This window comes from Oryctolagus cuniculus, chromosome 4 (assembly GCF_964237555.1).
Source record: "Oryctolagus cuniculus chromosome 4, mOryCun1.1, whole genome shotgun sequence".
Taxonomy (NCBI): domain Eukaryota; kingdom Metazoa; phylum Chordata; class Mammalia; order Lagomorpha; family Leporidae; genus Oryctolagus; species Oryctolagus cuniculus.
In genome coordinates this window covers 80,657,169-80,683,561 of record NC_091435.1, presented here as the reverse complement: position 1 = coordinate 80,683,561, position 26,393 = coordinate 80,657,169, and the positions used below count along the sequence as shown (strand labels likewise).

Genomic DNA, 26,393 nt, shown 5'->3' with positions numbered 1-26,393 from the left:
GTGGGTGCCACAGGGGCAGGGCCCGGGAACAGCTTGGATCTGGAGTCTGGGTCTACTGAGAATATTTCTAGAGTCTCTCAAGCCCACAAAGTTTCTGGATTTCTCCAAAAAAGTAAGTCCCCCTCCTTTCCCTTTTGATAGTACTCCAATCTTTAATATATGGCTTTCAGAATTAAATGATCTCTAGACAAAACTTAAATTTTAAAACCTTTTAATACTTTGCCTCTGTTCCTGCAAATTACATAACTGAAATTATTATATAGTTAATGTCATAGAATTATAAAACTACATAATTTTATTAATGAAAATGAGCAACAAAGGCTTTAGGATCTCTGGCAGAAAGCCTGCTGGGGTCCATGAACTCTGAGGCTCATGAACGCAACAGCCTGATGGCAGTCCAGTGCCGAGGAATCTAAAATGGACCAACTAGTGCACACACATGCGGAGCCTGGCATTCTGCAACTCCCACAGTGATGGGGAGTTGTTCTCCGTGGTTGTAGGAGCATATGGAAAACATCAGGCCAGAGGGCTTGCTTTTTTCCTTCTTCAAAAGAAACATTTTCTTTTACTTTTATGAAGAAATATCTTGATGCCTCTGTTTAAAACCATTAATGTTCTCTACTTAAATCACTTTGTTTTAAGCTTCATTTGTGCACTAGGAAAGGCTTTCTAAATCCCTGTACAGAAAAATTTCTATTTGATGTTATTAGTAAGAGCTCATTACTAAGGGTTCTAACCAATAGCAGTGCAGACACCAGATATATGGGAGGAGGGCAGGGAGAGGACATCGTAAAAAAACAATAAAACTAAAACTCAAAGAGGTGGTCAAATAGAGAAAATCCCTAATAAAAGAAAGGCAGTTAATTATGGAATTGTATAAATTTAGTGGCAACATATCAGGGTATAAAAATTCTCTTTTGTACTTTCAGAAACCTCAGAGGAAGCAGAACAAAAACCAAGAAATTTAAGGGCAAATGGAGCCTTCAGATAAGCTTGAACAGGAATCCTCTGACAGAGAGGATCAAAGGCTGGGGAGGAGGCTCGCAGCACTTCCTACAACCCAGACAGCCTGCATGGGTCAGGACTCCACTCCTCACCCTCTCCCCAGAAGCAAAACCCCCAGGGGGCATTTCCATCTCAACACATAAGAATAGTTTATTGGTAATTGATAATGTCTAGATGAATAAATAGGGTATATAAAATTACTCTTTTAATTCTATTTTTAAAAGATGTATTTTACTTGAAACGTAGACTTGAGAGGGAGAGAGAGGAAGAGAGAGGTTGTACATTCATTGGTTCACTCCACCAACTGGCTGTAATGGCCAGGAGCTGAGTCAGAATGAAGCCAGGAGTCTGGAATTCCATCTCTCACATGGGTGGCAGGGCCCAAGTACTTGGGCCATTTTCCACTGCATTCCCAAATGCATTAGCAGGGAGCTGGATCGCAAGTGGAGCAGCCTAGACTCTAACAGTGCTCCTATGGGATGCAGGTGTTCCAAGTGGCTCCATAACACTGGCCCCATTTAATTCTATTTCTTTTAAGTATCTGCTTACTTATTTGAAAGTCAGAGAGACAGAGACAAAAGAATAAGGTTGGAGTCTGAGACCTTGCATGACAATGTCCTCTGACCTTAAGAAAGGCCTCCTTTTGTTCCAAATGTTTGCTGATAAGTGGGATGACGTGGTCAATCTCTGTTGCTGGCCCCAGTTTATCTCGTCCACCGCACCAGTCCTCATCTCTCCGGTATTCTTGTTCTAAACTCTCCAGGACACTGCACACCTAATGAATCATGGAGGAAAAGAATCAGTGAGTTAATTGGTCAGGAAGTATTCTCTGAGGACCTTCAGCCCACAGAACTCTCCACAGGTGACACTTGTTATTAAAAGTTCAATTTGTAGAGTTGGAGTATGTAATGCCCTTGGGACATCTAACAGAAAGCCAGGAGGCAATAAGAATCCTGTGTCCAGGGCTCAGGAGACAGATTACAACTGGAGTTACAAGTTTGGAAATTATCTTCTTATAGTTCATGGCTGAAGCTGAGGCTATGAGGATTGATGAGATCACCTAGGAGTGGTAGGCAAAGTGAGAAAAAAAAGGACAAGCATTTGTCTGAATTTCAAAGTGTTGTAACTTCCCATATATTACACTGGTATAACCTCATGACAGTCCTGAATCAGGTAGAACAGGAAATGAGATGTGGAGAAGCCATTTGACTTGCCCAATCATCTGCATCTGTCCCAAAGTTAAGTAGCCACAAGCAGCCGTAAAGGAGGAAGTTGCTTGTTGTGTGGTTTATGGGTCATAAATCTTTCCCCTATGCTGGGGAAAAAATGTCCTGGCTAAAATGTCTCAAAATCCTACCATAAGGCAATTACATTTCCAGGCCCTCTATTATAAAATACACATTACCTTATGGGGGAAGACAAATTTAGGTTAAACTAAAAAATAGGTAAGAAGTTCTAACAATGCTCATAGGCCATGCTAAATGACTTTATAAATGAACTCAGAAAAGAGCAGAAGCATTTTGAAGAAGGTTAGGAGGGAAACTTAGGTCAGGTCCTGCAGTAGAAGACCCATGGCAGCCTACTATCAGGAGCTAGGGGAGGATGGATTACTTGTTTAGATATGGCAGCAGGGGAGCAGCCCTCCTCTGAGGAAGTCATCCCATCTCATGAAGGAGGTGTCCTTGGACAGGCTGCTCATTGAGTTAGGAACTGAGGTGAGAGCGGAGCTGAAAGACGTCCCAGGCAGCACACCCACGCAGCCAGACAGGCTTCCCACATCCTGAGGTCTGTCCCTGAACTCCAATGACTTCTCAAGCCCCACCTTCAGCACCACATCTCTTCATGCAAAGCAAGAAAAGGTGCAGGCAGGCTCATGTCTTGAAATGAAACAGAGTATGGACATGAAAATGTTTTAAATAAAGGAGTACTTGAGATCTGTCCTATGTTAGGACTGGACTTAGAACAAATCAACTTGAGAGTAAAAAGAAATGAGAAGATTATAAAGTGTAAATCCTTTAACTTAATAGGTGAAGAAACAGAAATCCAAAGAGATAAAGTAACTTTTGGCAAGGTCAGCTCAGGGTCATATTTTCTGACTTTTAATCCAGTGCTCTATCATTATCACCATCTTGATCTGTCTCAAATGGAAATTTGTGTATGATATTAGACAGGGATTAAGCCTCATTTTTTCCATATGGATTTTAGTTATCTGGCACTATTTGTTGAAAATACTTTTCTTCATTCACTGAATTTCTTTGACAGAAACCCAGTGACTGTACACATGTGAGTACACATGTGAGTCTCCTTCTATGACATCTATTCTGTTCCATGGTGCCTATTCTTAACACTGCTACCATTCTGTTCTCATCACTGTGGCTTTAGAGTAAGTCTTTAAATCAGGTAATGTTGCTCTTCCAACTTTATTCTTCCTTTTCAGAATTGCTTTGTCTGTTCTAAGTTCTTTGCATTTTATTTCCATATAAAGCTTAGAACCAGTGTATCAGTTTCTATAAAAACTCTTGTTGGTATTTGAATGGGATTGTGTGGAATGTATAGGTCAGCTGGGGAAGCTCTTTATTATGTTAGTCTGCTGCTCCTACTTCTGTGGCTATCAAAGGCATCATTTTTCTGAAACAATAGCAAGAAGGACTGAGAGAGATGTGAAGACTGTAACGCAGGTTTCAGGGCCCTCTGATGGGCATGTTATATTTGCTCCAAGACAGACTTTCCCATTGTCTCTGTAAGTCAAGCAGAGGGAAATGTTTCTTTGATCTATTTCTACCAGGGAGCAAATCAAATGAGGAAGTTATTATACACCAAATAAAATTACTCTGCTTTAAGCCCTGATTTGAAAAAAATAAAGAGCTCTCTAACACCACCCAAATCATTTAAAAAGTCCTCTTAGCACTTGGACATATTGTTGTACAGATGTAATGGTAATGTCTCTGCTTCTTTATGACCCTGTTATACGTATCTCCTGCCTTTTCTCTCACAGTTGCACCATTTTATCAGTTAGGCTCATAGCTCCCTACATACAGAGAGCTGTGTTTTCCTGTATTAGACTGGGAGCCCATGAATGAAATAGCAGCATGTTTTTCAAGCACTGCATAATACCTAATTGTGATAGACTGTGTTATTGTTCAGCAAATATTCATCCTCTCCTCTCAACTCTCATAGGAGGCACTGCGGCCTCATTGACTTGTTTCGGCCAAGTGGATATTAGACAATGTGATGTAAGCCAAGACTTGAAATTCACTCATACAGTAGATTTTGGATTCTTGCACTCTCACCTTTAATTACAAATGTGCCTTAAGCAGTTGCTGGTTAAAAAGGACAAGAGACATGGGAGCAGATCTAGACTCAGTCCACAGCCTGGAGCCTGGTTCTACCAAAATAAGCTGAGATCAACTCAGTCCCATATATTTAAGCAAACAAACAAACAAAAAAACCAAATATGTACCATTTTATATCACTGTGTTTTGGGGTGGTTTGTTATACAGCATTATTTTGTCAATAGCTAAGAGATATGTTTCTCAAATCTGGTATTCAGCATATGCATGATTTCTAATCCAACACCCCATATGGATTTGATGAGTTTGAGAAATTTATGAGAAATGAAATAAATGATCCACTGCTCTAATAGGTGATAAGCAAACCAACTGTGATGTTTTTATAAACCATTCTCCTATTCCAGTCAAAGGTTAGCACTACGGACTGGCGTCTTGCTGAAGTAGTTTGTACTGCAGAATTGCAATGTGAGGCAGGAAACAGCTCTGTGTTAACCTCAACCCAGCATGTCCCATGTCCTCTTCTCTCACCTGTTCGGAAGTTTTGTAAAAGGCCACAGAGGCATTGACCAGTTTTAGCCGGTCTTCCATCTTCAGCATGAGCTGCTGCCAGTGGAGGGCCACCTTCTCAGCACATTCTCGGATGGCGTCGGCATCGTAGTGGCCAGCCTGGAGCAGTGCCTCAGCTTTCTGCTGTACCTGCAGGGCGCTCTGGTGTGTCTTCTGCAAGGAAGTGGCATGAAAGAGGGACTGGGTACGAGGGGAGGAAAGAGAGGTCCGTGGGAACAACCCAGGCGTGGTATGGGAGGGGGTGGAGTGAGGCGTGAGTGGAAAGATGCAGAAAAGTTAAAGAGCTTTAAATGACTGATCTGTTTTTGTCATGATGATCAATACATTCATGTTTTTAAAGCATATTTTAAAGCCAAGAATATCACACATTTTCTCTTATCATTCAGGGCCCTGACTTCTGAGCCCCTCCTCTCTTTCTATTTGTATCACTATATTTTAAGGACATTTCTGTTTCTCTGGTTGAGAAACAAAAGTTGTGTATAAATTGGCTCCCTGATTGGTTCATAAATTTTCGTTTTCAAATCTATTCATTAAATTGTTAATCAGTAAATTCTCAAAGGAGGTTGTTGATGCAGTCCCATTTTACAGATAAAGTCCTCAAGCATAATTTTAAAACTTCACATAATACAAATCTAAAATAACAATGCAATCATTTTACAGGTTAATAAGCATTCGAAAAGGGTTCCAGTAGAAGGAATACATTTAGCAAGTTAGAAAAACTAAAATGTAACCTCTCACATCATCCTGTAGCACCTTCAGCAAGGGAGTGGAGCAGTATGCTAGGTAATTCAGCTCAACACACAATCCCCACAAAATTTATGTTTGCTTTTAGACGATAAGCATACATCTTTGCATTTGTAGAAAGCTTGTTTTCTTAATGCTGTCTGATCCAGGCTGTATGTGCTTTGCATTCTCTGAGCTCACATTCATTGCAGGAGGTCAGGAGACCAGGCTGTAGGACTGCATAGCACAGAGAGAATCAAACGGGATTCAAGTTCCCTTAGACAAAGTATTGATACAGATGACCCAAATTAGAACATTAGAGACCACTGACTTGCAAGAGCTGATATTCCAACCCTAACTTGTGGGGCTGTCCCAGCCTAATGGTGTAGTAATAATTTGGTCTGTGTACTTTTAGGAAAGTGTAGCTCAGCTGACAGTGAACAGGAAAGGATTAGAAAGTGCTTGCATTAAGCGACTTCTAACATATTTTTGAAAACTTTCATTTTATGCTCTAAATATCCCACCCTTTTCTCAGTTCAAAAGCCTCCAGTGGTTCCTCTACTGCTATGACGCTACATCCAGACTTTGTAGGTTGTCATCAGAAACCCTTCACACTGTGGTTTCAGACCAATTCCATGACATCATCACCTACTACTTCCTCCTAAAACCCCTTGGAAAACACGTCATACGCATTCATGCCTTTGCTGCCTTTATCTTTCCTGACTCTGATTAAGCCTCCTCCTCTTCCCATGGGTGTTCCAGCTTGCCTTTGAGACTCAGCTCAAGTCTCCTCTCCTTTGAGAAGCCTCTTTGAACAGCCTGAGTCTCACTGAAGACCACCTTCCTCTGAACTCCCAAGCTAGTCATTTAATATTTGGCTGAGTCTTCCCAGACTGTGAAACTCTCAAGGCAAAGATAGCTTGAAAAAATCATTTGAACAGCAGTCATTCATCTCGTGTTACATTTTGTGCTCAACACTGTGCATATGCATATATTTTCTAGTTCTCTCAAAACTATTACAAGATAAATATACTATTCCCATTCTACAGATTAAGCAACCAGGGCTCAGTTGGTTAAGTGAGCTGTTCCAAAACACACAATCTAAAGAGTGATGAGATCAGGAACAGGACTGTTTTGACCTCTCCCCAAATCTACATTCTTTCCACTGTATCACACCACATCAATTTATCACTAGCAATCAGAACAGTATATAGTATCTCACTCAGAAAAAGCATTCACCAAATCAACATTAGGGATTATGATAATTGTATGGCCTCCTTTAATATAGAAAAGCAGCATTTAGTTATCATCATTAAGTCCCGGGAACCCCATTCTTCTTTAATTTCCTAAGTGATAAACTCTTGACCATTGGACATAATCTTTGCTTTGCTAAGCTTAAATCATTACTTTGCATTTATTTCTATTCTCCATTATCTAATCCTATTGAGTTTTATATATTTAAGACACAGATTATCAAGGACATTCATATTTAGTAGGAGTACACAGAAGAAAATTGAACAAAATCAATTGAATTTATTATCCAGTTTTAACTACTTCTTCTGGTATAATACTTGTGTTTAAAATGCATAAGAGGATTTAAAATAACTAATGGATTTTAAAATTGAGCTTATCTTTATAAAGTTCACATTTCCTAAAGATTTAGTAGTGGCATCTTGGGCACTAGAAAACAATAATAAAGTTCACTTGATAAGCTATGCTCCTTCTAGGTGCCATGTACTGCTCTCCATTCTGAATGGCTCCTGGGAAGTTTTCCTAAAGCAAAGGTTACTTTAAGGTGAAAATTCTAAGCTTCCCTAGGAAGACAAAACCTTTAACCCAATGAGGCCACTCAACCCAGGGCCGGCCGGTAGAGCTTTACCGTGATAAAATGTTTATTTTTTCTGACTTAGTTATTAATTATTCCCTCCTTCACTGTTAAGAGCATCTCAGTCTAGACAACAAATTATATGACCACCTACCTATACCTATGATATTTCTTAGGATGGAGGAGCCAAACTATGCCCCCAGTCAGCAACCATTGTAAAGTAACAACTTCTAAATAGGGTAAGTCAGACCAGATGACTTACATCTCCTTTCTAATGGCTTAAATCCTGCCTGGCATATTTCTCCCTTGAGGTAGAACCTGGTCTACAAACACAGTTAGAGAGAAACACAGCCAACCAGAGAAAGAGAATATGCTGAAATTCTTCATCAAGCTGTCCATGCCACAGACCCTGTCTGCCTCCATTTCTAAGACCTTCTAGAACCCCTGTCTACTCTGGCATGCCCTCTTGAGACCACAGACACAGATCCTAGAGTTGTTTATCTCGGAATACCACATGCAGGAATGTTTGACCACGTTGTGCTCAGACACTCAGGACTACCAGTAGACAGTTATGCTGAGGAAGCCTCTATTCTGTAGGGCTGCAGCAGCATCTGATATGAATTAATACTGCATATACAGTCATGTGGAATGTAGCTGCTTCAATACCAGGGGAATGATTTACCCACTCTTCCACCAGTTCATTGAGATCTCAGTTTTGTGTCATGACACTCAGTCTTACTTGCCCAACATTCATTAGAGGACTGGCAATTTAATTCCCTGACACAGGGCATGTAAGCCTTTTTATTCAAGATGAATAAGGAGTATAGCAAAGGGCTGTCTTTTCTGCTTAGCATCCCTCACAGCTTCGTGCCATGCTTCTAATCTGATTACCCAACTTTTGTTGCTGCCTATGCCCATGGGAAACTGACCACTGGGTGTCTGATTCTTGAACAGAACCTGGTTTGACCTCACAGCGAAGAGACCTAATACTATTGCATGCCAATAGATAAAACAGAGACAGCTAATGATAATAAAACTTCTCTCCTCTGGTTAATTACTCTCTAGAAAATGTTTTGCTCATTGTGTCTTCACAATGAGCAATATATAGGTTCACAATATATAGGTTATTTTTAAATCTCAACTCCCAGACAGAACTTCTAGTACTAGTAATGGTTCCTAAAACATATCAAGCATCTTATAGAAACATTTCCTTCATCTTAATGGTATGTTTACACATCCTAGTTGGTTTCTGGAAAATTAAATGACTGAATTTTATCAATGCTAGTTTAAAAATGGCTAGCAGTTTGTATTTATTGTATTTAAGTTGAGTTATTGTATTTAAGGACTTGTGGGATCAGATGATTAAAATTTTATTTTTGCCATCCTTGTGTAAAAATCTGAGAAGATAACAGCTTCATAATTGTTAAATTAGGCTAAATTTTACTCTGGACATGAGTAACCAGTGTCTTTAAAGTTTCTGCTCTTTATCTTGTTTCCCAATGGTACTGAACTTATTTTAATATAGTTCCCCTGTCCCATTTTCTACTCTTTCCCTGCCATATCATTGTAAAACAATCAGCTTAAGTCTCTTTGGGAAGGAGAATGTCCTAGTGGAAAGGATAATTAAGGGTATTATTTAAAGTAAGACAAAATTTATATTAGATTATAAATGGAGCTTTATTTTAAAATAGGCTTTTAAAAAGTCCGCATTGGTGAACTTCTTCTGATTGCAGTTTATTCTTTAAATATGACTTCTGTCAGCATTCTTGACAGAATGCTTCTCTTGCTGGGAAGGCAGGCTGAGGCAACAGCTCCAATAATTACTGTCCTTCCTCACAGGCACGCTGACAATAGTATTTGGTGCTACTTGTAAACCAAAGGTTTAGAAACCGGATCTTAATTTACTAATCACTTTTGCACTTGTTTACCCTCAATTCTGAGTGATCCACTGAAAGTTGTCTCTAACCTTTTACTTTTATTTCCACATGGTACAGAGTCTATAATGTGTAAAATTCTCAGTGTACCATGGGCCTTAAAAGTTGAAGGTACCCATGAGCAACAAAGATTCTCATGTGAAGATGAACGCCTGTCTTCTAAAACGAGGCCTCCTCAGCAGCATGGGCCTCTGCATCTGCTCCCCCTCAACCCCTGGGTAATAAGAAGGCTCCCTGAACCAGTTCAGAGTCAAGGCTTCCCCACCTGAAAGAACAGCCACACCTTAGGGAGCCCCCCTGCTTGAGGCACACAGCAGAAAAGGGAAGCGAGGGCAGTGCAGCCAGATGTGGGTGTTACCTCAATGGCCAGCTGGAACTGCTCGTGCTCTCGCTGCAGCTGCTCTGCTTCAGACAAAGAGCTGGCATTGACCAGGCTGGCGTTGAGCATGGACTCTCCGTTGCGGATCCATCCCAGGACCTAGGGAGTGAGGACAAGCACACAGGTGAATGACCTCCCATAGCCTCCCCAGAGCTGCTGCTTTCTCTGATGGGTAGATGAGTCAGGAAGTTCACTTTTTTCACCATAGCAGAGAGGACAGGAAGACTAAAACAATGGAAATGGTCATCTCCCCAGTCTTATCTAGCACCTGTGCCATAAAAATACTTATTTCATGTACCTGCTTCTCTTCCAGATCCACTTATTATTTCCTCCCTTCATCATCCTTCTGTCCCAATGTCCTTACTCACTTAAACATTACTTAATCTGGTTGTACTGCATGTGTATTTCTGAGTTCCTTATGGAACACAAATAAATAAATTCCATCTGTTGGGAGTCTTTTCTTTTTAAAAGGCCCAATTTAAAGCATAACAACGTCTTGTACTCTTCCATACCTCCCATTAGAAAAACCCTCTTCCTTATCTAGTACAACCATACTATTTCTTATGTACCACCTTAACAGCATTCAGCACAGACTGCCTTGTTCTGTTATCTCAACTTTATACTCCATCTCCTCTTTGAAGTGTAAACTTTTTGACATCTGGGGCAATATATTAGCCATATTTTAATCTAACATAGTGCCTAGCCCAGTACCGTGCATATAATGGGGGTGATGTAGTAATATTTTGAAAGTAGTGGTGAACACCCAAGTCACACCTGAGTAGTAGGTCCAACAACAGACAAATATGAGCTTTCACAGATAAACTATCCAAAGAAAGCAGGATGGGGAAAGAAAACAGGCCAAAAAACATCAATAATTTATATACTAGATCATCAGAATAAGGGAGAGTAAATTATAATTGGCTTAAATTACTTAGAGGCTATGGTTAGGCTGCAATCATTTTCTAAGTGAACTTAGTGAGTAGTGAGGGAAAGAAAACTCAGCTGGGAAATATTAGGATGGAAGAAGAAACAGCTGGCACTAAGTCCTAGGTGAAATGGAGATGTGGCAATTATCCAGCTAACATACTCAGTGTAAATAATACAACTGGAAGAGTTAGGCTCTGAAAATCTACCTGCTGTCTGGTCAACAGAACATTCCCAGATGTTCTCTTTATTAGGGAGTCTGAGAATTTGCTTGGTGAGAACATAAAAATTCTTCTGAAATTTCAAGATCAGTAAATACCATCCATCACCTCAAATCAAAGAAGAAGACACCACAATCTGTTTGAGATTTGCTTTCAGATTTTTTCCACTTAACTTCCTCATGTTGAACAACTAGAAAACTCCAACTCCTGTCCCGTGCCCCATAACTCTCTTAGGCATCTCTCAATTGTCATCCGTGGGCATAAAATGACCGATGCCTTATTGTGCATGGATAATATAGGGGCATAAATTCCAATGAAGTTGGGCTATTTGGACTCATGTTAATTCATGGCCAGGCTGGCAGATTGTGGATGAGATGCCAGTCTGCAAAGCAATTAGTTGCAGGAAATGACTGCTTTGAGTGTACGTGTGAAATGTTTGTAGTCACTGAAGGACTGCAGCTGGCTGGCTAGAGGGGCTAATAATTTTGAGAAGCTGCCTGTGAGTTTGGATCCCTGCAAGTCACAGATTCCATGCCCAAATGCGTCATCTCTTTGGGAAAATGCAGCCGACAATGTAAATTTTGAACTATGTCCCCTTGCTGTGATTCACTGCATTTTGCTTGGTTAGGAGATTCATTTGAAGGTGTCAGAATTATATGTTCTCCACGTGCATCACAAATCAATGCTTGCAGGGTAATTTGATTCCCTCTGGGCCTTCTGGATCTTGCAAGAATACTTTTTTCTCTAGTTTCAGCCGACAGGAAAATAGCCTGGTGCTAGGGGTACCCATTTACCAGCTTTCCACTTAGAAATATGAATATCATGGGATTCAGTCCTTCTTTTATTAAATGATGCCATACCCTTGCTCATTTTAATGTCCCAAATGCTGGTTATGACAGCAGACCAGGAATTTAAAGTGGAGATGTAATTTCTGTAAGATAAAAATGCATGTGTTTATATCCGTGGCTTTGGTCAAGGGTAAGATTGATCCCCATGAATCAGACTATCCTAGACATAGAGCTGAATTTGTACAGAAAAAGCATAATATTTGAAGTCAGAATACCTGGCTCTGTTACTTACCTGGAACCATCACTTAACCCCTCTGAGCCTCAGTTTTCTCCTCTTTAAAATAAGAATAGTTGTACCTTATCTTTCTGCATTACAGGGTTGAAGTCACATATGAAAAATATAAATTCTAATGGAGAAGGTGGTTGTAGTGTTGGTGGCAATTGTTAGTTTGGAGCAAAGCTGGATAATGCTGTGATTAAAACTGGTTAGTTCTGTGAGTATACAAATATATGTGAGGAATACTGTAACTAGAATGAGAAAATATTGGTTCTACTATCTTGAGCTGTGTGATCTTGGAAACACCATCTAATTTCTCCAGTACTCAGTTTCCCATCTGTAAATAGTGAACACTTTCCTTGCCTAAGGCACAGAGTGGAGAAATAACTGATATAAAATAGCATTTTTCAAACCATAAAGTAAATATTTTAAATTGATCAATCATCATAGGCCACAATTTACCTAACAGGTGAGATGATCTTTAAAGATCATTTCCAGATGATCTTTAAAGAACATTCCACACTGCTTTAAAATCTCAAAGAGTGCCTCTACATCCATAGGATACCAAAGAAAATTAGTTAATTAGCAATGAAGGATGGGAAGAGTACTGGTGTGAAGGACTAGAGCAAGAATTCTGAACTTAGAGGGAAACTGAGAATGCAGATCTACCGTTTCCTCAGGCCAAGGAAACTCAGATAAGTCCAAGTTAGGAGAGGGGTGGATTTGGGCAACCAGGTGTAGATATCTACAAATGATGATTCCACCTCCGTGAACAAGCTGGACCTTGTAACTACCCAGGCTGGGGAAACTGCTTATAGATGGCTGTGTTCTTGAGGTCAAACCTACAATACAGCTATGAGGTGCACTGCACTTAGGGCAAATGATTTGAAGGACTGCTACTGAAAATGACTTATAAGGGATAGTTATTTCTGAAACTAGCTTCAGGAAAAAAACACCAGTTCCTCAGATGGCAGCAGTGAGCCTGTCGTGTTTGTGATGTTTTGCAGTTTTAAAAAGTCAGGATCTGTAAGAATGCACATGCTCATCCTTCATGGTTTTACAGACTGACCATGTTTCCTCTTAATTATCTCCATTCTGAAACAAAAGGATGCACTTGTTCCTTTGGTTGCCCCTCCTTGGCTTTATTCCACCTCTGTTCTAACTTTTATATACACTCAAAAGCACCAAACTGAACACAGTATTCTCTTTGGGAGTATAAAGACAGGTTAAAATTTTTTCTTTTATTTTGAATGTCTATCTTGATCATATGCAAATTTTGGCCAGCATTTCGTTCAAGGAAGCAAATTAAGCCACTGTCTTTAGTAGTCAAATACGGGTGATTTTTTTCTCCATAGGTTAGGGACCCAACATCCACACCAGCTTATTTTCTGCTAAATACACTGCTTTGCAGGAATACATATGGAAATTCATTTAGTTTCATGCACATTATGTAGCTTTTAAAATCTTTCTGAATTATCTAATAAATGTAAGCTCATCTTCACCAGAGTAGTCATCTTCCTGGAAGCAAACAGAGCCTACTGTGGGGTTGGGAGAGTCCTGTGAGGGACATCTGGGGGCCCAAGGAGCCTAGGCTGTAGGCTGCAATAAGGGGAAGGGTTCACACCTCTCCCGAGATGTTTGGGTCATCTATCTTAGACATCAAGCCCTCTGTAAACCCTCAGAAAGAAAATCAGTGGCATTGATCTATTTCATTTGTTCTGTATACTTGAAAATAATTTTCAGTCTAACAGCTTTGCCTTCTTCACTCATCAAAGCTTCAGTTTAATATACTTTTGATGTAACTAATCTTCAGGTTATGATGGCCAAATGATCAAATCTAAATCTTTAATCGATGAGCTCTAACAACAGAGCTGTATCATAACACACTATTGTTCTCTCCCTTTCTGTCCCCATTAATGACATTTCAATTAAGGTGTCCTTTTTCTTTTTTGAGAGTATATTCAACAGAGAAACTCTTAAGCTAGTATCTAAATTTAGCCTCACTAATCAATACTGACATCTAAATTAACTCCCCCTTTCCAAGTGTCAACAGCTTCCAAATCAATATTTCCTGCTCCACCAATTTCTATCAAACACAAACGCCTTCTCTGAAACTGGATCAGATGATTCCCTAAAGAAAGAGCCCACATTGACAAGGAAAACAAGTCTGTCTAATGAGGCATGGTGGCTTAACCAAGCAGCTGTCCCTTAGCGCCTCAAAGGGCTGCTGTCCTCTGCAAAGGCCTTGGTAGGTTTCCTCAGTCTGACTTCAGCAATCTCAAACTACAATCCCACAATGAATCATTTTCACCATGGTGGGGAGAAGGGATTTTCCTAACTCTGCAGAAGAGCTTTTTCTTTCATGTAACTGATACAAGAATGAATGGGAATGTATATAGATATTAGTCCATCTAACATCCTTTACAGAATGTATACTTGGAGAATGAAAATTCATTTCCATTTTACTATTCTAAAAAAACACAATTGTAGAACTTACCAATGATACTAGGACAAAAAATAGAAACTAGGAACAGAAGCAAAACTATAAGTTTCATTTTAAAAATCAAATAGGGGCCGGCGCCACGGCTCAATAGGCTAATCCTCCACCTAGCGGCGCCGGCACACTGGGTTCTAGTCCCAGTCGGGGCGCCAGATTCTTTCCCGGTTGCCCCTCTTCCAGGCCAGCTCTCTGCTGTGGCCCGGGAAGGCAGTGGAGGATGGCTTGGGCCCTGTACCCCATGGGAGACCAGAAGAAGCATCTGGCTCCTGCCTTCAGATCAGCACGGTGCACCAGCCACAGCACGCCAGCCATGGCGGCCATTGGAGGGTGAACCAACGGCAAAAGGAAGACCTTTCTCTCTGCCTCTTTCTCTCACTATCCACTCTGCCTGTCAAAAAAAAAAAAAAATCAAATAGGAATTATTTTCCTGTTATCTGTTTTGTTGAGATGGTCATTTCTACCACGTTCAAATGATGGAAATAACCAGGTATAAAAGCACAGGAAGAATCTGCAGACCTGTAGAAGCCCTGTTGACCTCAGGCAGGTGCCACCTTCTCTGTCAAGCCGAGGCCTCTGTCTTCTTAGACATGCTGCTGGTGAGGCCAGGACACCTCAGACTGTGTTCTGCCAAAGGGCTCCTTTCTATTCTTCCTGAAACCCTGGGTGGGAGTGAGGCCCATAGAGGTAAACTGCAGGAACCTGTCCTTGCGATGCCTGGGCTCAAGTCTGAGTTAACTTACCAGGAAGCCCTGGGAGCACTCATCTGATGTACTTCCATTTCCTCATTTGTAAAGTAAGCATAACACCACTTTCCCCATGGGCTTGTTCTCTTAAAATGAAAACATAAATGAAAAACTACTTCTCATATGAAAAGAAAATATTACAATTACTATTGAAAGTCACAAAATTTGTGTATTCATTACTGCTCTCAGCCTGCTAGGATTTCTACCACATCCTTGTCCACAATGTGTCTAGAGATTCAAGTGTGATCCCAGTGTAATTAAGCAGAAAACAACCTGATGACAGCATTGTGATCTGACTTTGCATGGGGTTCAGGGACTTCATCTGCATAGCAGCTGAATATGGGTGCTGGATGAACACCAATTGAAAGAAAAGGGAAATAGAGAAGATAATTTTGCCCGTTCTAACAAATAACGATATAATAACTATGACCCAGGCATTAGCAGAGAATACCCTGAAAATAAGGCTCCTAGCAATAGTTAAAAAAATATGATGCTTTTGTCCCTTGTGTTATATAGACTTAAATCTAAAAAGCTCCAGCAGCCACTTATACACAAGAAAAAAGTGTTTAAAAGAGGAACACAATTATTCTTAGGTGTTTAAATTTTAACTGAAAAGTGATCCCTGTTAGGAATTTGGAAAACATTATGCTGAGTGAAATAAGCCAATCCCAAAGGGACAAATACCACTTGTTCTCCTTGATAGGTGACAACTGACTGAGCACCAAAAAGGAAACCTGTTAAAGTGAAATGAACACTATGAGAAATGGTGACTTGATCAGCCCTTACTCTGACTATTGATGAGCAGCTATATATGTTATCCCTCTTAGTATTTTTTTGTTTGTTTGTTCTACTTAATACTTTTGGTTGAATACTGTAATCAATACACAATTCGTCTTAAGTGCTGAAACTTAATTGAAAAGTGATCACTGTTAAATATAAGAGTGGGAATAAGAGAGGGAAGAGATGTGCAATTCGGGACATGCTCAAGCTGACTTACCTCAAACGGTAGAGTTAGAAACACACCAGGGGATTCCAATTCAATCCCATCAAGGCGGCATGTACCAATGCCATCTCACTAGTCCCAGTGATCAATTTCTGTTCACAATTGATCATAATGATAGGACTAAGAACCAAAGGGATCACATAAACAAGACTAGTGTCTGCAAATACTAGCTGATAGAATAAAAAAGGGAGAGAATGATCCAACATGGGAAGTGAGATACACAGCAGACCCATAGAATGGCAGATGTCCTAAACAGCACTCTGGCCTCAGAATCAGCCCTTAAGGCATGCAGATCCAGCTGAAAAGCCCATGAGAGTATTTCAGGCATGGAAAGCCAAGACACTCTGGGGCGGGGGGGGGGGGACCTAAATGAAAGATCTCCGTGAGTGAGATCCCAGTGGAAAGAATGGGCCATCAAAGAAGGAGGTACCTTTCTCTGAAGGGAGGAGAGAACTTCCACTTTGACCATGGCTTTGTCTAAATATGATCAGAGTCAGTGAACTCAGGGGGCTTCCATAGCTTTGGCAGCTCATGACAAGAGCCTAGGGTGATTACTGATGCCATAAACAAGAGTGTCAATTTGTTAAGTCAACAACAGGAGTCACTGTGCACTTACTCCTCATGTAGGATCTCTGTCCTTAGTGTGCTGTACATTGTGATTTAATGCTATAACGAGTACTCAAACAGTATTGTTCACTTTATGTTTCTGTGTGGGAGCAAACTGTTGAACTCTTTACTTAATATATGCTAAACTGATCTTCTGTATGTAAAGAGAAACGAAAATGAATCTTGATGTGAATGGAAGGGGAGAGGGAGTTCGAAAGAGGAGGGTTGCGGGTGGGAGGGCCGTTATGGGGGGGAAGCCATTGTAATCCATAAGCTGTACTTTGGAAATTTATATTCATTAAATAAAAGTTTAAAAAAAAAAGTAAAAGGAGAGTTGACAAGAAAAAAAAATAAAAGAGGAACATGTTTCTCACATTAGCATAATTTGGGCAGCGCTCTGCCTAGGAGAAGCAGGGGGATAGGGATTGTTTTGGAGAACGTGGAGCTGAAAGGAGCACCTATGGAAATGACAGGGCGCCTGCCCTGCTGGGGAGCCCTACAGGCCCAGTGGAGGGTGGCGGTGATTTTCCACCAATGTGACCATTGTCTGGTGGCCTCACTAAGCTTCAGTGCCCTCATCTGTAAAATAGGAATAATATCTGCTTCAGAAGGTGATTGTGAGGACTGATTGATATACAAATGGCACATGGAAGTGGAACTATTATTAATACTTCTACTTCAACCTGACTTTGTCCAAACAAGAGATCTCTATTCATTATGGCTACAATAATTACCAAATTAATTTCTTCATAATATAAGAATGTAATATTTTATACTGTGTCAGCAGTCATTGTGTGTTCCTAGAGGTTCCTGGAGATCTGGGTGTGCTTTTGGGTAAAACGCCCAATATAATGCCTCCCGCAGATAAGAATTTTTTCTTTTTGACATTGATTTGAGAATGGTAATGTTCTTCTAAGAATCATACACACACTAGAAATAACGATGGTGATTGCTGCCGCTCACTGTCCACGACTATGTGTCAGATACCGTAACAGCATATCTGCACCCTAATGGATCAGCCTTGCTTTAAAGCCTGAATATCCTTGTTGATAAATTTGTATTTCACATGGTCTATGTGACAGAAAGGAAGAGAATAGATTCACTGACTGAGGACAACTTGAGAAACCTAGTATCTCCTAGATGGCTGTGTGAGAGAGTGCATTTATACTTTGAACCTTTGCACTGTTGGGTCTATTTGTTACCAGCAGTCAGACTTTCAGAAGTTAATACAGGTGGTCTTAACTTACCGATTTCCTAACTTCCAGATACTTAAGGGATACACCAGTGGCTCTGTATGCTTTACTTCCCTACCAAGTGCAGGCCTCAGGCCAGGCTCAACTAGCCAGTAAGCACAGGCTGCACCGAAGGGCCAGGCTCACCTGTTTGACCTCGGCCTGGAGGTGCCGTAGTTGGAGGCACTGTTCTAGCCGCTTATGGGTCTGCTCGGCGTTGAGCTCCAATTCATGTTGCTTCTCATGGAGAAACTCCAGTAGTTCTTGCACCTGGGCTGCCAGATCAATGTCTTTTTCACAGATTAACTCAATTCCTGATTTTCAAAAAAGTAAACAATTAAAAACCAGATAGTACTGTGAATACTACATTTCCTTCAATAAGCATAGGAAAATTGGAGTTTGGAAATAGCTGTTGTCAATCCCCTTCCAAACTCTACCTGTCCCTCCATGAAACTAGACAATCTTCATAGCCCTTGTTTACGATACTCAAACCATGCCATCTCTGTAGGAGAAATGGATGACCGTTTGCCTGGGAACTGCTTTGCAACAGATGGTCAGCTCCTCATTATCAACGGGAGTTAGAGATTGTTTCTCTGGAAGTCCATCCTTAGACAAGACAGTGGCCAGCAGGCCTTGCTGGGGGATGTGCTTACACCTGGATGATTCATGAGCAAGCCTCTGGATCACACTGGAAACTGCAACGCCAACTCCAAGAGACCTTGCTTCAGAAACTGCTGCCAAAGGCACATTCTCTGTTACCATGTCAGAAATAATTTACCACTAGATGGTAAGTCCACTCTGATGAGAGCAGCTGGGTAGTGATGATTTTATTAGCCAACTACTAATAAAGCAGCTCTTAGAAATACCTGCTAGCTCTCAAACACACATAATAAACTACGGCCACAGTGCCACAGGGAGACTGAATGTTATCCATTTGGAAAAGCCGTTACACTGAAGTTGTGAACACACGAGGAAAGTATGCTCATTTTTTTCTATTGATTTAAAGCAATTAGCAACCCCAGTCAGTCACTGACAAGTGTTATCAATATTTATGGAAAAACCACCCAACATTAATAAACTGCCAACTGCCTGACTTGTTTTGAGTCACTATCTGCCTGTCGGGAGCTGTGGCTCCATTCCATGCCAACCTCCTGTCTTGCTTTTCTATATACCTCTCCCAGTACATGAGCACAGGTGTGCACAAACTTTCCTCCCCATCACACATGGCTCCTACTCATACCCTACCACCAGCAGGCCCCAGGCAGAAACTCCTCCAGTGGATTTCTGCCTTTGGAAGTGTAATCATCTCTGAGATGGAGCAAAGGGACTCCCTAGTTATCGAAGTTCTTTTGTCTGCTTGTGACTTGAATTTGATGTCTTACTTGGTTCTTGAAGACTACATGAAAAGTATACTAGCTTTGGAATCAGTCCTGGGTTAGAATCTTGATCTTGCACAAGTTACCTATTCTCTCAAAAGCTTCATTTTCCTTGTATGTAAATAGGATTTTACATATCTACCTACTTCATAAGTTACCTACCTCCTAAATTTGTTGGTAGGATTCAATGAGATAATGCATGTGAAGCATCTCTCTCTCTTACACACACACACACACATGACACATGCAAACAATAAATATAGATTATTATAGTCACATGATTTTCTGGGTTCCTAACTCTTACCTAAAACAATTCTGATAGTCTACTTGTTTGCTCAGATTCTAAGCCTTGGGAAAATTCTAACTTTGGATTACTTGCTTATTCTGATCCCTGACTCCATCTGGCTCTGTATCCTCTTTGTTCAGTCCAAATCCTTTTCCTGGTTCCTCATCCTATAATCTACGACCCATTGTAGCTGTGGTCCTGATGCTGACACCTGGTCTGAGAAGCTGAAGAATAGAGAGCCAAAGAGTATGAGAGTTCAGGCTCAAAAGACCAGCAGTGAAGTCACCAGAGGGAAGTGTACTTCCATGGGGATCAAACGCAGAGCAACCCACCAATCTGAATATATAGGCACCTAAAAAATAAGCCTCCTTTTGGAGATTTCCCCATCCTGCTGACTCACACAATCAGAAATTCATCACTGCTGCCACAAATACACCTGCAGCACAGTTGGAGGAGTGTAAGGAAAGTCTGTACACACCAAGGGAGATTCATTTCTGGAGGCAAAAATAGTGTTTTATATAAGGACAATATGGGAGAGTGGGAAGAAGTTTTTTTTTTCTGGTGCTACATGATAATAATTTCAGAAGCTTTTCATGTTTATTTTTTCTGTCATTTCATAATTCCAAGTCCCAGATCCTGAAATATCTCCTGGAGACAGAAAAGAACTGATTGTGCTTTTGCCAGCCAACTCCCTCAAGTTACTATTTTCAGTCACCAAAAGGATGAGGTAGACCTTCTCCTTTACTGAAATAAAAAACAAGAAAGAAAAAATTCTACCACTGCAGTGCTAGGAAAGGTGGGATGACTCCTGACCCCCATGTTTACTTTCTGGAAATGAAGTTTAAGGTCTATCAACAGAAGTAGAAGCTCTTCCTCACTTGCAGTCACAATGCAGATTTATTCCAGCTCGTTTCCATTCTGTGTGTGTGTCCAGTGTTTAGTATGCCAGGCCTGGGCAAAGTATCTTTCTCTGTGAAGCTCTTGGCTCACCCCTGCCACCTGCATGCAAATAGGCTCTCTAAGCGTGGTAACTCATTAAAGAGGCCTGCCACCGGGTTAGAACTTCTTCCAGGACAGGTTCTCTGCTTCCCTGAGACCCAGCCCCTGTATGTTCATCTATCACGTGGTATTATTTTATGTGAGATGAACACAAGGAGTAAAATGATGAAGATGATGCCCACTGCTCCTGCCACTCTTCAACAACGCAAGAAGACTTACTCTAGATGGACCTAATAAATATTAACCCTCTCTCTTACACCTCCCAAACATACTGGCCAGCCTTGGCCATTGCAGCCATTTGGGGAATGACCCAACAGATGGAAGATCTCTCTCTTTCTGTAATTCTGACTTTCAAATAAATAAATATTAAAAAAAACTATGGTGGTTTGAATGCTATTAGACCAGTACTCTCAACCCTGGCTCATGTTAGAGTCAATTGGAGAACTTTAAAAAAGAATCACCATGCTCCTGAAGTTGTAATTGTGAAATGTATGAAGTCTGTATTCCTTAACTAAAGGGTTTCTGGGGAGAAAAAAAAAACCCACCACGTCCTGGGCAGACCCCATGACTGGGACATTTGAGATAATTTCCAGGAGAGACATGGCTATAGTTCATGGGTCAGAATTTATATTCCTGGCCACATGGTCCATCCTGTAAGCATGGCTTTTAGTTGTCAGTGTGTTGAAATTTCTGTGTCTGTCTCATAAAGAACATCTTTTCTCTTTTCTCCTCCTCTCCCTACTCTTTCTGTGTCACTTCTTCTGTATACAACACCCAAGTCAGAGATTACGAAGTCCTTTAATCAGGTTTTTAGAGCAGTGTTCTCAACCCTGGCTGTACCACAGAATCACCTGGGAGTTTAAAAATATCTGGGCCTGCCCTAGACCACTTGTTAAGACTCCCTGAGGGGTGGGGCCCAGACACTACTTTTTAAAAGAAGTCCACTAGGTGATTCTAAATCCACAGCCAGGCTGAGAACCACTGTTTCACATCAAAGTTCTCTTCTCCTGCACTCAGCCCCCACCACATCCACATTCCTATTACCCTCAGAGTAGCATCCATTTTGAAAAAATATAGGCCTCTCCTTTTACAACACAAATAAGATACTTGTGGTCCATTATTTTTACCTACATCTGTTTCACCCTTCCACCTACACTGAGGTTCACCTGTGATTAATTCAGCAAATGTTGTTATTGAGAGTTTGCTGTGTGCAAGATGTAACCACTCTGCTGGATGCTGGGAAGGTCAAGAGAAAAAAGGGTCCTACTCTGGAGCCACTGGAAAAGCTACAGGAATGTCAATAACTCAGAGGCCCCAGCGTGTGTAAGGACAGTAGTTGGGCCTTCCTGAACCCTATGCATGCTCTTGTATTATCCCACAGGCCCCTCACAGAGACTCCAGGTGGCAGGTACTCTGGTGATCACCAGTTTTCAGGGGAAGGGAAGGCTTCCTGGGACTGAGTACCATGCCCAAAGACATCCCACTAATGAAAGCTGTGGCTGAGATTTCAACTCAGGATTTCCTCTCATGCCTGTGCTCTTAATCTCTGCTCAGGGAGAAGAGTGATCCTCACAAAACATTATTTAACAATTTATTTGCAGTATTTGCAAATGCTGGAGCTGGATTCTTCTCAGGCACAGTAAATTTTAAGCATCATTGCCATAGAGTCCAAAGATTTTGTAAGATTTAAAAATCTTACAAAAAGAGAGAACTTGATGCTTTGATTAAACCACAAAGGCAATATATCTACAGGACATGCAGCATTTGTCTTATTCCTAAGGAGGATACAAACATGTGGTCAATCTCATCAGAGAGAAGGAAAACCTGTGGCATAATGGGGGGGGGGTTTGGCTGAGTCATACAGGTGAAAGCTGGAAGGCCCACCTGCTGCACTGGACAGAGGAGACTGAGGTCTAACGAGAAAGGAAAGGGACTTCCAGGCTGCTCACGGGGAGTGCAAGAGGCTCTTGAATTCATCTAGCACATTCTCCCAAACTTAGTTCTTCCCAGCAAAACCTACCACCTCCCAACCTGAGGCTGAAACAGATAAAGCTACAGCGAGGTAAAAACTTGAATAAATTAAGAAGTTGTTTCTATTTGCCTTCATCTCTATTGATATTGACTTAATCTAGTGCTTTTGCTTTGGTTGGAACTGTTGGTACATCAGAAGGATTCAGTAGAGCCTGGCTCAATGTTACAAACCTCACATTTGAAACTAAGTGTTCACTGGGGCCAGCAATGTGGTGCAGTGGGTTAAGCCACTGTCTGCGGTGCCAGCATGCCACTTGGGCTCTGGTTCGAGTCCCAGCTGCTCCACTTCTGATCCAGCTTCCTGATAATGCACCTGGGAAAGCAGCAAATGATAGCCCCAGTGCTTGGGCCCCTACACCCACATGGGAGACCTGGAGGAGGCTCCTGGGTCCCAGTTTCAACCTTGCCTAGCCATAGCTGTTGTAGCCATTTGGGGAGTAGACCAGCAGATGGAAGATCAATCAAAATTCTCTCTCTCTTTATCTGTAATTATGACTTATAAGTAAATAAATCTTAGAAAAGAAATGTTTGCAACATCCCAAGTTGCATTTACTGTAAATTTACAAATCAAAATATAAATCATTAATTAATTTACCATGGTGGTCTAAAAACAAAGTCTTATTTTGTTAACTGTCCTTTTTCTAGGACAACAGTTTATGTTACCTTTAATCCAAATGTAGTTCATTAGACAAACACTGTAAATGCCTGAGCCATTTATTGCCTCAGTTCTATGTCTCTGAAGTCCTCATTTCTAGGTCATGGTTGGGGAGTTGGGCTCAGCTGTGTTTCACCCCCGTTCTAACTTCACCTCCGCCATGCTCTGTTGTTACTCTAATCCCCACCCGCACCCCACTGCAAGCCCAGAGGTGAGATAGACGTCTTCTTTGCAGGAGCAGGCAGACATTGACAGGGAGTGAGTGTCCTGAAATCCCTGGATTCATCCCCTTTGAAGCCTCATGGGGCAATCCAGATTGAAAAGTAGCTGTGGCAGTGGAGAGGAACAGCTAGCATCAGCAAGGAGGGTGGAGGGGCCAATCAAGCCACATTTAAAGAAGCTCATTTCATCTTGATGTGAATGGAAGGGGAGAGGGAGTGGGAAAGGGGAGGGTTGTGGGTGGGAGGGACGGTATGGGGGGGAAGCCATTGTAATCCATAAGTCGTACTTTGGAAATTTATATTCATTAAATAAAAGTTAAAAAAAAATAAAGAAGCTCATTTCTAGGACAGGAAACTGTGGGGATGGGCAGACAATTTGCCTGGGGTATTTTCACCCACTCAGCCCTCATGGCTAAGGTGGACACCAAACTCAGCCAACCCCCGTCACAAGCAGTCCTTGGAGACTGCCAGCTCCCAGCAGTCTTTCTGTTACCATGGATACTTGGCTCTCGGAGATAGAGGTTGGCTTGCCAAGGTCATGTCTGCACCCTGGTGCAGCTCTGCAAGCAGACAAAGCTCTTTGTCTGCCACATACATTCTGAGGGGTGAAAGGTGAACCTTGTTGCATAGCTCTCTGCCCAGAATCCGTCCTCAGCACTGTGTCTTCTAGGCATTTTCTCAAGGGGTATAGTCTTCCCCAGACAGACAGCGATAGTGTGCATCACAAGGGCAAGCCAGAAGGTGAGGCCCTGAGTCCAGACAAGATTCTCAATCACAGGGAGGGCATACTACTGCTTCCACCTTTCCTAATAAGTCCCCCAAAAGTACAATCTGTGTCCTAGAACACTGCTTCTTAAATTTTACATTGCACATGGTTTACCTGGAAGTTTTGTCAACATACAGACTCAGACTCACAAGTCTTGGATAAAGCCTGTGAGTCCACACTTTAGCAATGCAGCTGCCAGGCAGTGCTGCTTGTCCAGGGCTCATCCTGAGTAGAAGGTCTGGTGCAGCAGAACCACCTGGAGGGATTGTGGAAGCAGAGAATTTCGGGCCCTATCCAAAGATACTTTGATGTGATGGGTTTTAGGGATGCACCTTTGAACTTGCATTTTCAAACATGTTCTCATGTTCTGCTGACACTGCTGAACTGGAGACCACGCCTTGAGAGCCAGTGTCCTAGGTCAATCTACAGACAGTAGCTGTTTTGATTTGTCATGAAAAGCATTGGGTCACAGCCTGGCTGCACAGGTGAATCACTGAAGGAGTTTTTTGCTGATGTCCAAGTCTCACTCAGAGAGAGTTAAATCAGAATATCTGGGCATGAGGCCCGGGCACTGCATTTAAAAAAAAAATCCCCAAGCTAAAAGGTGAGTGGCCCTTCCTGGCCCAGATCTTCTGGGTCCAGATATTATAGACAGCTGTAATCTCTTTATAACACAAATGAAAACTCAAGGAAACACCATGCAGACAAAAGTGAACAGAATTTTCTGGTTTTTCTCTCCTTTGGTTTAAAGTGAAGTTCCTTTGAATGCTGGTAAAATATTTAGCTTTTTGGGTTACTAACAACTACACAGCAAAATAAAACACAAGTATCCTAAAGTCCAGTAACTCTGCCAAGGTCCCCTGAAAATCTCATGACTGTTAATATTCTTAACAGTAAGCAGGGACATGGCCCAACTGTGTTGTTTTTTTTTTTTTTGAAATTTTATGTATCTATTTTAATTTTAATTTGACAGGCAGAGAGGGAGAGGGAGTAGGGGAGAGAGATAATAGATCTTCCATTTGATGATTCACTCCCCAGATACCCTGCAACAGTCAGAGTTGGGCCAGGCCAAAGCCAGGAGCCCAGAACTCAATCCAGGGTTCCCATGTGGGTGTCAGGGATCCAAGTATTGAGCCAACACCATTCCCAGGTGTGTTTCAGCAGGAAGTTGGAATCAGGAGAATAGTAAGTAGAAATGTTTTGAACCAGGCGCTCTGATAGGGGATGCAGGCATCCCTAGTGGTGACTTAACTAAGTGCCAAAAGCCCACCCCCCAACTGTGTTTTTAAGACTTGATGGTCTCAACTGTCCACTTCATATTGGAGAATGAGGAGCTTGAGCCATAAGGCTCTGGGAGGGAGGGCAACACGGTGGGTGGATAGTGGAAGACCTTGGTTTCAGCATGCCACCAATACGCAACAAGGTGCGTGGCTTCTTTCCTTGTGGCCTAGCTGTACTTGGGGATCACTAAAGGTTCTCTCTAGTTCTAACCTCAAAGGTCATCTTGGAGAGCAGCAGGCAGAACATAAAGTATCATGCACTTGTCAGATAAATTTTGAGTAAACCTTGAGCAGGAAAAGAAGTTAAATCTGGGTAACAGCCACGTCTCTGAGAAGGTATAAAATTATATGATGCTGCCATAAATTTTTTATCAGCAGTACTTACCTTCATCCACAAACCAATGATAAAAATTGAGGACTCCAAAGCATGGAGACTAGGAGGCCATCTGGTAGTGGAGGGCAGGGCAGGAGACTCCCTTCGGGGATGGAGCAGGGAGCAGACTAGGAGGCAACTATGCACCTGAATACAATTTGCATGTGTGTCTGGCTGCCTGTGATTTTTTTCAAGCTATTTTTAAAAAATTTTTGCTCATTTCAGTCGCTGGTTCCCCCATTCTCTCTGTAGTGCTGGGTGACCCTGGCCCTATTCCTATCTCTACTACAGCCTAATAGGATAATCTTGGACAAGCTTCTTCAGCTCTCATGGTTTCAATTTCATTCTTACACAGGGGTAAATTTTTTCTGTTCTTTGTAGGAATAAAA

General features: G+C 41.5%; 1 protein-coding gene and 1 long non-coding RNA gene across 37 annotated transcripts in view; one reads left to right on the top strand and one right to left on the bottom strand.

Annotated features, from left to right (window-relative positions):
* KALRN (kalirin RhoGEF kinase) overlaps positions 1–26,393 on the bottom strand; it is a 783,799-nt gene that overhangs the window by 289,186 nt on the left and 468,220 nt on the right. For 23 of the 33 annotated variants that reach the window (XM_051859217.2, XM_051859218.2, XM_051859219.2 and 20 more), the window contains 4 exons: positions 18,165–18,331; positions 9,703–9,822; positions 4,824–5,042; positions 1,631–1,780 (listed from right to left, as the gene is read on the bottom strand). In XM_051859217.2, coding sequence (XP_051715177.2) covers positions 1,631–1,780; positions 4,824–5,042; positions 9,703–9,822; positions 18,165–18,331 — 656 coding nt within the window. The remainder of the gene's footprint in view (positions 1–1,630; positions 1,781–4,823; positions 5,043–9,702; positions 9,823–18,164; positions 18,332–26,393) is intronic. The other 10 variants (XM_051859222.2, XM_051859228.2, XM_051859225.2 and 7 more) reach the window with 1 other exon arrangement.
* Positions 3,336–26,393, top strand: part of LOC103350494 (uncharacterized) — a 43,900-nt gene continuing 20,842 nt past the window's right edge. For all 4 annotated transcript variants that reach the window (XR_011387954.1, XR_007924644.2, XR_001794702.3 and 1 more), the window contains exons 1-2: positions 3,336–3,405; positions 18,526–18,804. This is a non-coding gene — a long non-coding RNA (uncharacterized lncRNA). The remainder of the gene's footprint in view (positions 3,406–18,525; positions 18,805–26,393) is intronic.